The following is a 15,757-nucleotide window of genomic DNA, read 5'->3' on the forward strand; positions in this document are numbered from 1 at the left end:
ATTTTGGGCCCCTTTAGTGCTGATAGCTGCTCTCCATATTCTCTCACTCCAAAAACAAAATGTTTAAATCTTGCTACGTTTTGCAAGTTTTATTTTAGGAAAGAAGGTACACTGTTAGTAAATCCTGGATTCAAAGTGGTCAAATAAAAAATTAGGTGAATGAGGAAAGATACAGCTTCAAAGAAGTTAAAATGATCCCTGCCTTGTTGAGTTTGGGGATTTTGTCAGACTGAGGCTCATTCTCTCCATCAACACCAGACATGGGAATCTGCCTAGTTGTCTAGTTGTCTGGCTGACTCAACACTCAACAAGTATCTGTTCTAAGCTCTTGCACAGATCTACATATTAAATGGAGTAATGACTAAGAGTTAAGGTGATAAATTCAACCTAAGCTTTTATTTCCTCTCCCTTTTGAGAGGCCCCTAAAATGATGGGAATGGCATTTTGATATACATAAATCCACAAGGACGGAGAGGACAGATGAGAGTGCGTGGGTGGTCTGGTGAGCTACAGAATTCTGAATGAGAAAAGGCAGAAGAGAAGGAGACAAAAATGAGTACTCAGAGGAAGCACACCTGAGGAGGCAGCTGCCTTACCTTGCAGAACTTCTGAAGGGTGTGGGATTTGGAGGTGATGGGGGTGGCAAGTGACAGAGTGAAACGTGGGGCTATAAACAGAAGGATTTATTGAAGGTCTGCATCTGGAAATGCTAACCCACCGCCCTATTCATGTAAAATGCCAGCAGCCAAGAGTACCTTCCCTCTAGGCTAGAAATGTGAAGACTCTTTTCTGAAGAAGTTGACAAATTCTAAAACAAACAAACAAAAAGCCTCCATATTCTGGCATTTTTAGGATACAACAGCATATATGCCACACAATTGTCCTAAAGCAGACTCTCGCCAGTAGATAAGCTCCCAATTAGATTTTCAGTGCCTTGTTTTTAAGCATGAGCATGCAACCTAGGATCACCGGCCAAAGAACGTTTGTGACTTGAAAGATCAAAACCAAGATAAACAAGTGGGGTGGAAATAAGCCTGGAGGAGCCAAACACATTGAAGAGAACAGGAGAGAACTTTCAACAAAGCAACCATTAGTGACCTGAGATAAATCTGAGAAGACATGTCTCATTGCAAGGTGACAATAATGATAATAGATATTTATTGAGAACACCCTGTCAGCTATTGTTCAACAAACCCAACATAAAAAAACTAAGGCACAAAAAGGTTAAGTGACTGGTAGTAAGTATAGAAGCCAGAATTCAAATCCAGATAGTCTGAATTTAAAAGCCATTCTTCTAAACATTCTAAACATAGTGTGCTTCCTCAAATACACTATAAAAAAGGAAAACATGAAAGCTCTTCTTAAAATGTATCTTTGTATTTGACAAATATGTAGTCACAACTTTCTGTCTTTCAAGCACCAGTCTAAGTGCCAAAAATATACAACAATGAACAGAATAGGCAGAGTCCCAGCTTTCATCAAACTAAAACTAAAAATTCAAACCAGGCACAGGAAGACAAATCCTGCATGATCTCATGTATATGTGGAACCTAAAAAAGTTGAACTCATAGTAAGAGAGTAGATTGGTGGTTGCCAGGGATTGAAGGATGGGGAAATAGGGAGATATTGGTCAAAGGGTACAAAGTTTCAGTTATGCAGGATGTATTAAGGTCTGAGGACCTGATGTACACCAGAGTGACTACAGTTGATAATACCATTTTGTATACTTGAAATTTACTAAGAGAGTAGATCTTAAATGTTCTCCCCATTAAAAAAAAAAACTGTATGAGGTGATGGATATGTTAATTGGTTGAATTGTGGTAATTATTTCAAAATGTACACATATATCAAAACACCACATTATACACCATAACTCTATACAATTTTTATTTGTCAATTATACCTCAATAAAGCTGGAAACAAAAGTTTAAGTTTTATTTATTTATTTTGAGAAAGAGAGAGAGAGAGAGAACAAATGTGAATGGGAAAAGAGTAGAGAGAGATAGAATCCCAAGCAGGCTTCTCACTGTTAGCACAGAGCCTAACGTGGGGATTGAACTCATGAACCGTGAGATCATGACCTGAGCTGAAATCAAAAGTCCAACACTTAACTGACTGAGCCACCCAAACGCCCCTGGAAACAAAATTTTTTAATTAATTCTTTAAATTAAGTAGAAGAGATGGATGAGGGGCGCCTGGGTGGCTCAGTTGGTTAAACATCCGACTTCAGCTCAGGTCACGATCTCACGGTCCGTGAGTTCGAGCCCCGCGTCGGGCTCTGGGCTGATGGCTCAGAGCCTGGAGCCTGCTTCTGATTCTGTGTCTCCCTCTCTCTGACCCTCCCCCGTTCATGCTCTATCTCTCTCTGTCTCAAAAATAAACGTTAAAAAAAAAATTAAAAAAAAAAAAGAAGAGATGGATGATATGGTCAAAGAATTCTACCATTAGATTCAATAAAAAATAATAGGAGAAATCACAAGAAAAAATGGGAATAAGTCTGATGAATATAGGAAGTTCCTTTTTCACTTCCTAGGAATTACAGAGAGGGAACAAAGAAAATACGAGGAGTAAGTTATCCTGGAAACAATACCAAAAATTGTCCTAAAGCTGAAGAACATAGCCCTCCAGTTTGAAGGCTCCACCCCCACCCTCAGTGGCCAGCACAATAAGTGCAAAAAGATCCATATCAAGGGTTACCTTCATGAAATCTCACACTGGGAACAAAGAGAGTGCCATATAATCATTTCACAAAATATACATGTATCAGATCATCATGTTGTATACCTTAAACTTACATATGTTATACATCAATTATATCTCAGTAAAACTGGAAATTAAAGAGAGAGAGAGACAGCCATAAAAGCTACCAGAGAGTAAAAACCAGTCAATGACCAAAGAATAAGAAACTAAATCTCATCTATCTTACCAAAAGCAACAATGAGTGATAGAATTCAGTACAGTAAAGCCTTCAGAATTCTGAAGAAAAACTATTTACAACCTGAAGTTTTACAGCCAGGTGAAGTATCAACTGAATATAAGGATAGGGAAAAAAAAGTTATTTTCAGACATGCAAGAATGCAGAAAATATCTCTTTCATATATAGCCTTTCTAAGAAATTACTCAAACATTTCCTCCAATGAAAGGGAAAAAAATCAAGAACACTACACAGGATTTAGGAAGAAATTTCCACTGGGGACAAGGAGTACTCTTCTAAGAAGCTAGAATTGTATAGACTTTGGAGGAACCATGGCTTAAAGCTGGAAAGCAATACGTTGAGATCCAAGTTTTAGAAAGAACATTCTGTCTTTAAGTCTGAAAGTGGGATTAGTAGAAGGTTTCTAAGACCAGGCAGAAAGTTTTTGCACACCTCAGGTGAAATGTAATTCAGACCTAAACTAAGGTGGTTGCAATGAGAACTAGGAGACTGTAAATGGCTAAAGACTTATAAACAACTGAGCTATCCTCTGATGAGGGGTATAGCTCAATTGTATCTTAGTATAGACATTCATGGCATAAATATAGGGCAAGAGCAAAAGAGACTCCATGAGGACACAAGCCCCACAAGATGGTAGACAGAAAATAGGAAATAAACACCAGTAGGCTTGGAGGGAAGAATCAGGAATTCTTTGAGTGGAGAGTCAGCGTTACAACCGTGTTCAAGTATAAAGGAACTACCTTCCTTTCTGATAGCAGCCAGATTATATCTGATTAAAACTGTAGCTCTCTGCAAGAGGGGTTAAATCCCCAATAATGAGAAAAAGCAGTCACTCCTCTTGCTTGACTCTATAAAGTACCAAAGTAGCATGAGTGGAGCGACCTACATCAGGAAAGGGCAGCAGCTCAGGAGCACTTTAGGTAACAGTAGGCCTAATGGATAGTTAGAGCTTCATCAAGAGGCTCGTGACAGCAGGGAGTCAGATGGTTCCAATAGATTCTAATTTGGGCTGTAAGTGGCCTTAGGTGCCTGAGATGAGTGCATAGGCCAGATTTGTAGGACATTAAAGAGCATGGCAGGAAGAGTAAATGTTATTCATGGTACATTGGGAAGTCACTGAAAGGTTATTCAACCCATATGTTACAACTCAACCCATATGTGATGACTACTTTGGCTGCTATGTGAAGGATGGACTGGAAGGGAGAAAGGGTAGACAAGAAAGCTATTGTACCAACAGATGGCATTAGCTTAGACTAGAGAGTTTAAACTGGAGATGGAAATACATGGATTCAAAAGTTTTTTGGATGTTTGTTTTGTTTTGTTCTGCTAGATTTAATGGAAAAGAGTACGTTGGGTGGGGATGGGGAATCAAAAGCTAAGTGTAGGATGGACCTGTTAAATTGGAGTTGCCTATGAGGCATCCAGGATGAGATGTCAAATAAGCAGTTGGATATGTAAGTCAAGATCTGGCCTGGAGCTCTATTTTCTGGGTTCCTTGCTTCTGACTCAAGATAAACTCCAAATTGGGCAAGAAGGGAATTGACATTTATTGAACCCCTACTATATGCCAAGTACCCATTATGTTACAGATGTTTCTATCATAAGTTTTACACATTTCCCAACACCTGCTTTTCTCCATGCATGTCCAAGCACCCTCCCAATTCAGCCCCTCTGAGACCCAATTGGTGGCCATCTGAGATATGCTTGGGTTGCAGACACTCAGACACAGCATGGAATCAGTTTCTCCCCAACAGATTCCTAATGAGTCCCTGGAGGGTTACTGCGCCTGGACATATATTCAAAGACTCCAGAGACCTGATTGATGATAAGGAGTAGAGAAGAGTTCCTGGAGCACTGAATCTGAACTTTAGATCCAAATTATAGTTACCCTTGTTTGCTGAGTCTCTTTGGATATAACATGCCTCATTTCTTTGTCTTCGATTTAATTTCCATCTGCTTCATAAAAATGTTCTGAGAATTGAGGTGAGATTCTAAATTACCTAGAGAGCATCTTAAGTAATGCAGATTCCTCCCGTTGGTTTGGGGTATGGCTCAGGAGTCTGTATTGCATGTAATTCTGATGCTGGTCCACGCTGGTGTCTGGACAAGAAACACTGATTTACAGAATGGCAAATTGGTAGTTTTCACCAAATGTCTGCCTTCATCCTATCCTCACCACATGGATTACTATAGCAGTTTGTTTGTTTGTTTGTTTGTTTGTTCTTAACTAAGGCCCAAATTCTTTGACACTCCTCCAATTGTGAGATGGTTCTATGTTCCCCACCTTTCAATCTACTAGTTCTCTTGGGACACCCCAGATGCTTCCTTTCAAAATGCTCCCTCTCAGAACCTGACTGCCCTGATGTGAGAAGCCCAAGCCCCATGGAGAAGCCATCTTAACAGTCCATTTGAGCTGAGCTTTGAGTCGTCTCAGCCCTGGCCCAGGCATGTAAGTGAAGGATTCTGCATATAATACCAGCCCCCATCACTGACTTGCCCTGGCAAGTCTTCCTAGCTGAGCCCCAGACATCATAGAGCAGAGATAAGCCACCCCTGCCACGCCCTGTTCAAATTTCTGACCCACAAAAGCTATGCTAACAATAAAAAGACTGTTGTTTGATGCCACTTAGTTTTGGGGTGTTTTGCCATTCAGTAATTGGGATGGTTCCTAAAGTATTTTCTCAAGAAAAGCTATTAAAATGCAAACGCAGTACTTGGAAGGATAAGCTCTTTCAGATGAACACACGCAATCAGTGTATCCAACAGATAGCAAAGCAGGGAAAATGAGCCAAGAGATGCTCTCTTGTTTCACTGACATGACTGCATCACTGCATAAAGAGACACACAAGTTGCTTTCAGAAAACCGAAGGCAGGAAGATAGCAACACCTTGAAGACAGCATGTCTAAAAGGGAAAATACAGCATCAACAGGACAGATGAGGCAGAAGAGTAACGTCTAGCTTCACTTACTTCACAATTCCCCTTATGGTTGGCTCCAAAATCCCTCAACTCGCTCATTAACTGCAAAGTGGTTCATTTATGCCAGTTTCCCACACATACTTGCTTAGTTTTCAAAATTAGCTGGGATCATGCAGTAATGAGTGCCAAGGGTAATTCTTACCACCAGGCAAGTTTGAGAAATGCTGAATTATAGAATTTTTAAAGTACATACAACACAGAATAGCAAATGTGGCACCCTTCCCTGAGAATTACAGCTCTGTAGTAAGAACGGACTTAATGTGAGAGCTTCGTGTTTGTAAAAAATGACTAGCATGTTCTAGCAGCCTTGAACCCAGAGAATGTAAATCCCAGGTAAGTACAATGGCAACGACATGGAGGAAGAAGCTGTAGATATTGGAATTCACTTGCTAATCAGTACTACTAACTATATTAAACATTTTAAGTGTAATTATTTTAAAAATCATAATAAAAAATCATGCAAAAATCATGTAAAATCTAACACTATTCAGTGACTATTTTAATTGATAAAATATAAAATGAGAGATATTAGGTTAAATGTTCATGGTTTTATTCAAGCTATTATTCAATGCAAGCAAGACAAAACGATGGAGCAGGATATATAACCTGGACTGTCTGGGACTGAGAAAAGAACAGGAAATGCTACACTACAATGGGAATTACTTCTGCTTGAGTAACTAACACTAGTGTCTATGTTGCTTCCAGCCTCACCACCTTCCTCATTATTTTCAGAGGTGACTTGATTACTAATGTAAATACTGGAGTTTTCTTTACAGGAAATATGTTGACAGCCTCCTAAAGGAAGCGTAAGGAGGTTGTTCGGAGTCAGAAATTCACTATATAACTCCCAAGCTCTGCATCATTAGGAGAAGATTTTCATAACACTAGTGTTGGCCCATATCAGTGAACAGCTTATTAATCCCCAAACCCTAGACCCCATAGAGACTGAGAGCAATTCAGGCCCCTTTAAACCCACTCAAATATATTTCTCTTATGTTGTGAGACACTTTAGTAGTTATATGTTGTAATTTCTGGAATAAAATTGATATCCATCTCAGATTCCAAGAGTTTGCATGTATTGCAATGAATAAAAGAAGATGTCTGTGAAGCTATTATCTGTATCGATGCATACTGGAATTCCAAGTGATAAAAATGGGGAGTCCTTTGTAACATATCAACTTAGAAACCAAATATTCCTCTTTCAGCCGGTGGCAGTATCTAAAGAACTGAGTCTATATTCAACAGCAGAAGAGAACACACCCCTGTTAATCTCAGGCCTGCCTGACTTTCTAGCCAAGAAGTAGAAGGTTCTGGCTGCTCACCGCCTCTCTGAACTACTCTGTTCTGTCCTCCCTAGGGACGTCTCTTACACCAGTGTCACTGCCCTGCCATCCAAAGGCCTGGAGCACCTGAAGGAATTGATAGCAAGAAACACTTGGACTCTAAAGAAACTTCCACTTACCTTGAGTTTCCTTCACCTCACACGGGCTGACCTTTCTTATCCAAGCCACTGCTGTGCTTTTAAGAATCAGAAGAAAATCAGAGGGTAAATACAGGTGTCTGGAAAAAGCAACAAAAGGTTTCAGTGCAAGTTGAATTAATTTCTGGGTTTGGGAAAGGTCTGTGGTTTGAGAGCCAGGTAGAAAGAATGGAAGCATCCATGACTATCATGAAATCCGTGGGACACAATGACTGCAGACTCAAAGTGACTGCAAATGTGAAATAAGACCAGTGTCACCGGATCACAGCAGGGAGGTGGGGGGGGGGGGATCATATAGAATCTTGTAGAGATCATACTACATGATTCCTAGTCAACTGGCTTTGTACCCTTGCTCGGCCACTTTCTAGTTGTGTTATTCCAGCTTGCTTACTCAACCTCCCTGAGCCTCTGTGGAGATGGTAATGTTACTATTCACAGAGGGTTTGAGAAGAGTAAATGAGAAACTGAATAGAAAACACCTATCACAATTACCTGGAATATTTTAAATTCTCAAAAAACATTAGCTATGGTATGTATTATTTTATTATCAGGCTGCTTACGAGCTGCAAAGGAGGAATGGCCTCTTCTCTCTGTGCTTTGTCTGAATCTTTTCTTCACTTACATTTTTACTCTGCATTATTTCCCCTCTTGTGTCCTAACACCACCTTCATTTATCATTTACTCACTTCTGCTCAGTTTCTATATAATATCTACCGGCTGACTTTCTGACTCATATTTGCAGTCAGAAATAAAACGGGATCTAGGGCGCCTGGGTGGCTCATTTGGTTGAGCGTCTGACTTCGGCTCAGGTCATGATCTCACGGGTTCATGAGTTCAAGTCTTGTGTCAGGCTCTGTGCTGACAGCTCAGAGACTGGAGCCTGCTTCAGATTCTGTGTGTGTGTGTGTGTGTGTGTGTGTGTGTGTTCCTCCCCTGCTCGTGCTCTCTCTCTCTCTCAAAAATAAATAAATATTTTTTTTAAAAGAAATAAAATGGGATCTAGTTGTGGGGGCAGAAGCAAAGGGGAAAGTTGAACAGCTGTGCAGAGAAGGCCAGTATGGCCTAATGCCTGCAGAAAGCCAGAAGTCAGGTATGGGGTGGTGAGAGCAGGCTTGATACTGAGGCTGTGTGGCCTCGGGGTAGGAAAGCACCAGGGATGGGTGGGAGGCTAGAGCGTACCTCAAGGGCAGGGTCCAGTTTTCTCGTTAACCTCCAAACAAGCTGCAATAGGCAGTCCTTTAGGCATTTTAACCAGAGCCCAATAGATGAATTAACATCTGCTTCTGCAGCTGAAACAAATTAAAGAATCCCTTTTGATGTCAGTATGGCAGGCTAGTGAAAAACTAAATCTCACTTCCATGAGCCTGCCTGCATGATCATGTCCATTTATTCATTTGTTTGATAAGTATTTATTAAGCACCTAGCACGTGCTTGGCACTGTCCAATCCCATAGCAATGAATAGGTCGGGCAAAAGCCCTCTCGCATTTTGTTTTCAGTCTAGTGGGGGAAGTCAGAAAATAAACAAGAAAGTAAGAAGATATCAGATACTACTACAAAAGAAATAAACACAAAGTAGGACAGTTTATTTAAGGAGATCAGGGAAGGCCTCACTGAGAAAGGAACATTTGAATTTAAAACTGAATAATGAGTAGAAGCAGCTATGCGTTTTTCAGGCAAAGGGAACATGGAGTTCAAAAGCTCTGAACAGTAATAATAATAACCAACACATACATGGCATATCAGTGTTCCAGGTGCTCTTTGTAAGAGTTTTAAAAAATATACTCATCTGATCCTTTAACGACCCTATATGAAATAGATACTCCTTCCACTTTAAAAATGGGATAAGCCAGGGGCACCTGTGTGGCTCAGTCGATTAAGCGTCCAACTTCAGCTCAGGTCATGATCTTGTGGTTTCTGAGTTCGAGCCCCACGTCGGGCTCTGTGCTGACAGCTCAGGGCCTGGAGCCTGCTTCGGATTCTGTGCCTCCCTCTCTCTCTGGCCCTCCCCTGCTCATGCTCTGACTGTCTCTGTTTTTCAATAATAAATAAATGTTAAAAAAATTTTTTTAATAAGTAAATAAAAATGGGAAAAGCCAAGCTTCATAGGCCTGCCCAAGGTGAACAGCTAGTAAATGGTAGAACCAAATCCTAACCTAAGCAGACTGACTCTACCATCCATGCTTTTTTACTCATTATTGTTCTTGAACTGGGTACAGATGAGAAATAAGGGCCAATGTCACTGGAGTACAGCAGGGGAAGGGGTAGGGTGGGTAATAGGAAGTAATGTAGGAGAAACAAGCCTGACTAGATTATGTAGAATCTTGTCGACTCATGTAGATCACAGTAAGTATTCTGCATATTTTGCTAAGTCCTGCAGGGACCATTAGGGGTTTTCAGCAAGCAGTGACTTCTTTCTGTTGCCTTACAGAATCCTTGAGTCCTTCATGTGTAATGACAGCAGTATTCGGAGCCTGCGTCAGAGAAAATCTGTGAATGCTTTGAATAGTCCCTTCGACCAGGAATATGAAGAGTATCTAGGTGACAGCCATGCTGGATACAAGGACAACTCTAAGTTCCAGGATACTCGCAGCAACTCTCATTATTATGTCTTCTTTGAAGAACAAGAAGACGAGATCCTTGGTTTTGGCCAGGAGCTTAAAAACCCACAAGAAGAGACCCTACAGGCCTTTGATAGCCATTATGACTACACTGTGTGTGGAGGCAATGAAGACATGGTGTGTACTCCCAAGTCAGATGAGTTCAACCCCTGTGAAGACATAATGGGCTACAAGTTCCTGAGAATTGTGGTGTGGTTTGTTAGTCTGCTGGCTCTCCTGGGCAATGTCTTTGTCCTGATCATCCTCCTTACCAGCCACTACAAACTGACTGTCCCACGCTTTCTCATGTGCAACTTGGCCTTTGCAGATTTCTGCATGGGGATGTATCTGCTCCTCATTGCCTCTGTAGACCTCTACACTCATTCTGAGTACTACAACCATGCCATTGACTGGCAGACAGGCCCTGGATGCAATGCGGCTGGTTTCTTCACTGTCTTTGCCAGTGAATTGTCAGTGTATACACTGACAGTCATCACTCTGGAGCGCTGGTATGCCATTACCTTCGCCATGCGCCTGGACCGGAAGATGCGCCTCAGGCACGCATATGCCATCATGGTTGGGGGCTGGGTTTGCTGCTTCCTGCTGGCCCTGCTCCCTTTGGTGGGAATAAGCAGCTATGCCAAGGTCAGCATCTGCCTGCCCATGGACACTGAGACACCTCTTGCCCTGGCATATATTATCCTTGTTCTGTTGCTCAACATAGTCGCCTTTATCATTGTCTGCTCCTGTTACGTGAAGATCTACATCACAGTCCGAAATCCCCAGTACAACCCCGGGGACAAAGACACCAAAATTGCGAAAAGGATGGCTGTGTTGATCTTCACTGACTTCATGTGCATGGCTCCAATCTCATTCTATGCTCTGTCAGCACTTATGAACAAGCCTCTCATCACTGTTACCAACTCCAAAATCTTGCTAGTTCTCTTCTATCCACTTAACTCCTGTGCCAATCCATTTCTCTATGCTATTTTCACAAAAGCCTTCCAGAGGGATGTATTTATCCTGCTCAGCAAGTTTGGCATCTGTAAACGCCAGGCTCAGGCATACCGAGGCCAGAGGGTTTCTCCAAAGAATAGCACTGGTATTCAGGTCCAAAAGGTTACCCGGGACATGAGGCAAAGTCTCCCCAACATGCAGGATGACTATGAACTGCTGGAAAACTCCCATCTAACCCCAAATAAGCAGAGCCAAATCTCAAAAGAGTATAATCAAACAGTTTTGTAAGCTGTCCCTACACTAACTGCAATGGAATGGGACTTATAAAAGGCTGGTTTCTTGAACATGTATTCCTAACCCATTACATACACAAGATGACTGACCTAACCCTTGTGCAGGTGATGTTTCATGGGGCAAAATTTCATCTCTGGAGAGAGGTAGCATTAACCTAATCATCTCCCAGAAGGAAGAGAAGCTACCAGCACGTCTGAATCCCAGGTGATATCAAAATAACTGACCCTTTCTAGAAGACTTGCTTGATGCTAACTGCAGTGACAACATTGTGTAAGATGCTCAACAAATATCAACTGAACTAGGTCAACACTGAGCTTCTCACTTTTAGATAGCGTTTCATACTGAAGATTCAGCAAATGGCAAATGCTATTAACTTAGCTGGTGACCACAATATAAAATTAGCTTTATGTTGGCTTGGTCCATTTTCATGTTCCCTGATACAACCAAAGAGAATGTGAATTCCTCAAAACTGAAAAGTCAAACAGGATACAGGAGCAGCTATTATGAGGTGAAGGAGGGGAAAGGCTTAGCTTTGTTTTTTCAGACTCTGAAACTACTAATCATCTCTTCATAAGAATCTACCTGATGTGACCCAACTGTTATGTGTTGCCCAGAAAAAAACTGGCAATTTCAGTTTTTATGTGGCTGAGCAAACTAAGAATTGTTCTTCTTGGCTAGTCCCATAGCATAAAAGATATGAACTCTAGAAATATTTCTAAGCAGCAGCAAGTGGGAATTATGAGCAGAGCACACCAAATCACCCATTGATTAACAAAGCAGGCTGGATGCGAGGTAACTACTGGACCTTGTGCAAATCACTGGGCCACCTCTAAGTCTGTAGAAATGAAGGAGCTTAGGGCACCTTGTGGCTCAGTTGGTTAAGCATCCAACATTTTGATCTCGGCTCAGGTCATGATCTCACAGTTCCTGAGTTCAAGCCCCACACTGGGCTCTGCACTGACAACTCAGAGCCTGCTTGGAATTCTGTCTCTCCCTCTCTCTGCCCTTCCCCCCAATATGTGTGTGTGTGTGTGCACGCGCGCACGTGTGTGTGTATGTGTGTGTATGTGCTCTCTCTCTCAAAATAAATATACTTAAAAAAAGAAAAAGAAAGAAATGAAGGAACTTGATGGCCTCTTCCAGTTTTAAATCTCTATGTGTATCCCTTTCCCTTAAAACATGTTTCCATGACAAAGAAAAAAGAAAAGCACTAAGAAAGTAGAATCTGTTTTTCCTATCTTGTAGGGCTGCCGTCTATTTCTCTTTGGAGTCTAGAGGTACAACACAGGAAATTTCTTGGTTCATTTTTGGTTGTGATATCTGAACCAAAAGTTCTATGGAGTGACCCAGTTGGGCTGGATCTGAATTACTCATCTAATTACTAGATCACACAGCTACAATTATCAGGCCAAAACAGGTTAGTATTCATATTATAGAATAAAAGGTAGTTTTGCACATTTTGGTTATTTGGAGTTACTATGTCACTGTGCAGATTCACTTGAAAACATTTAACTTGTCTTCAGGGATTGGTTTCTTTACTTACCTGTTTCCAACCCATAATATAGTACTAAAGCTGTCAAGCACTCAGGTAAAGCGACACTAAAGCTATCAAGAGAAGGTTTGTCTTTCTGAAACTGCTAGCTCTTTCCAGCCTGTTGATCATTGGACATAAAATCTGTTCCCCAACAGTGCTCCCTTACTTAAAATGGTTAGGATCTATCTTTATCTACAGATGTACTCTCCAGATTATCTGTCAAGACAGCCCCTTCATTACATCCCCAGCAGAGATGGCATTTGCTTCTCAGTGCTCATGAACCACACCAAGGAATTTGAAGCTTTTGTTGTTGTAAGTCTGTGGAGTGGGGCCCCAGAGATGGTCCCCCTGACTCACCTAGAATCTCCCTATAGCAATACCCATTTCTTATCATCACTGAAACCTCAGAATCTTAATAGGAATACTCTACACACTGAAATCATGACTTATCCACCAGTTCACTTGTAACTAATGAAACTAAACAGATGTGTGATGCTTTGGCAAGTGTTTCTCACCTATAACATTTTGAAATCTCACATCCTGATAGTGAGTTTTATCTCGAGTAGTTGAAATAACATTTTGGAAACAGTCCTAGAAAAGAAACTTCAACACAGTTGTTACTAAAATTTTCATTCACAACGTGAAATAAATTTTCTTCCTTTGAAATGATTGTGCTGAATCCTAGAGTATTGCTTTGTCTAATTTGTGAGCTTCTTTTAGGGTTACCATTACATGTGTTAAAACTCAAGACAGGAAAAAAAAAAGTTGAAAAATTTGGTAATTAAATCATATTAAAACAAATTATTGACTGCCAATAACTTAAGTATAAAATTGTGTCTTGATAATAAATGATCTTTATGTAAAAAACTTATTCATGAGGAATTGAATTATGATCCATTGACCTGCAGTGATGGCTAAGAGAAAAAATATGATTAGTGTTGACATTAGGAATTTAAATAGTGCTCTAGTGAAGGTAATAAATCTATAATTCCTGGTTGGAGTTTAGTTTATCTGGCAGCTTTCAACCTTCTGAAGATAGACCCAAATAACAGGATAAACAGTGTCAGGCCAATCAGAATAGATGTCACAAACTTCATGCCCTAAAGCTTAGTTGCCCATAAGAGTGTCTCTCAAAACACCCTCAAAGTTTATGATTCTTACTTTATGAATAACCTACTGTATACCAGAAGCAGCCAATTAGAAGGCGAGAGTATAATTCTGGGAAGTACCATGAGAGTGGCAATAAGGCAAAAGTGAGGGCAAAAAATGAAAACTGTATTCACAAGAATTCAAAACAATAACAGTTTGAAAATAAATACTCTTAACTGCTTGGAGTCTTTAGGGGAAAATGTATAATAACACAGTAGAGGGGACAAGTAAAACTTGGTAGCAATGCATTCTGTTTTAAAAGATATAAATGTTCTAGCTCAGAGCAGTGAATGGAGTCCTGGCACCTACCAACCTTCTCTTTCAAATTCCACTGAAATGACAATGAAGAAGTAAAAACTGGGACCAAGCCAAAGCCATACTGTGAACAGGGGGAATGGCACCAGAACAGACCAGCCTCTGTGGCTTTCTGAAGGATGGAAAGTCTATGGCCTTGAGTTGATAGATAACCGACTGGAGAAGGCTGTGGCCCAGAACGCAATGACTGAATAAGGCTGCAGTTCTAGAGGGATGTGTTCTTCCCTGCATAGTCCTAGACAGACATCTAAGCCTGAAAGTCACAGGACCAAGGGACTAATTAAAGTAATTAATTGCAAATCTGTTTCATGTGGCCCCCCCATTGACTCTTCCTATGTTAGTTAGAATTCAGTGTTTGCCCCAGGCTGAAATCAACAAAGTGATTGTAAAGGAATTAAGTGATCAGTGTAAATGGGGCCAAGTTCCTGGTCTGGGGCAGTGGCAGATGCAGCCCACTCACCTACTTCTGCTCTCACATCATACAACAGAGCATGGACATTGACATAGACATCACTATCAGCCCCCCAGTCACGGAAAAGCATCTTGGAGAAAAATATACAACATTAACCTCAGTTATCAATCCTTCTCTTTCATTCAAAAATATAGGTGAATGACAACAATTACCAGACATCTGAGGAAAATGAACTGCACATCAATAGCACACAAAAAAAGACCAAATTGAACAAACAGGTCATTTCTCCAGTGGGGGAAAGCATAGTTCAGAGACAGAGTATTTTTTTTTTAATTCTAGTTAGTAACAACAGAGAAATTTGACAAAAAACTGGGTCCTAAAACAATAGCAAGCTACCTAAAAAAAAGTAGTAATAAAAAATGAGGAGTTTTGGCAAATTTAAAATGGGATTGCCAAAGCAAGAGTTTTTGGTTTTTTGTTTTGTTTCTTTGTTTTGAGAAAGAGAGAGAGAGAGAGAGAGAGAGAGAGAGAGAGAGATGGTGAGCAGGTGATGGGCAGAAGGGCAGAGAGAGAGAGAGAGAGAGAGAGAGGAGAGAATCTAAAGCGGGCTCCATGCTCTGCACAATACCCGATGCAGGTCTCAGTCTCACAACTGTGAGATGCTGACCTGAGCTGAAATTGAGTCTGACACTCAACCCACTGAGCCACCCAGGTGCCCCTCAAAGCAAGAGTTTTAATAGAAAGAATGGGAGTTGAAGTAGAAGAAATCTCCTAAATGTTGAACAAATAAACAAAAGATGTGAAATATGAGACAAAAGTTGAAAGATATAGAGGATCAGTCTCAAGGTCCAACATCTGTGTAACAGGAGTTCTAGAGAAAATATAGAAAACACAATAACCAGGGAAACAGAAGGAGAAAATCTTGAGCCGATAAAGTGAGCTGGTAAAGATCAAAAGTGTCCCTTTAGCGCTAACACGGGTGAATGAAAAAAATTCACATGAGAACAGTTCTTATAAAATGTCAGAAAGGGGAGATCTAAAATATTTGAGAGAGAGAGAGAGTGAGAAGTTGGGTATCAGAAAGGATTAACACTCAGACTGACCT

General features: G+C 40.8%; 1 protein-coding gene across 5 annotated transcripts in view; it reads left to right on the forward strand.

Annotated features, from left to right (window-relative positions):
- TSHR (thyroid stimulating hormone receptor) overlaps window positions 1-13,446 on the forward strand; it is a 165,815-nt gene extending 152,369 nt beyond the window's left edge. For all 5 annotated transcript variants that reach the window (XM_058739907.1, XM_058739908.1, XM_058739909.1 and 2 more), the window contains 2 exons: window positions 7,271-7,459; window positions 9,823-13,446. In XM_058739907.1, the coding sequence (XP_058595890.1) occupies window positions 7,271-7,459; window positions 9,823-11,236 (1,603 nt within the window). In that variant the 3' untranslated portion in view covers window positions 11,237-13,446. The remainder of the gene's footprint in view (window positions 1-7,270; window positions 7,460-9,822) is intronic.
- The last annotated feature ends 2,311 nt before the right edge of the window (window positions 13,447-15,757 follow it).

This window comes from Neofelis nebulosa, chromosome 7, assembly GCF_028018385.1.
Source record: "Neofelis nebulosa isolate mNeoNeb1 chromosome 7, mNeoNeb1.pri, whole genome shotgun sequence".
NCBI classification, from domain to species: Eukaryota; Metazoa; Chordata; class Mammalia; order Carnivora; family Felidae; genus Neofelis; species Neofelis nebulosa.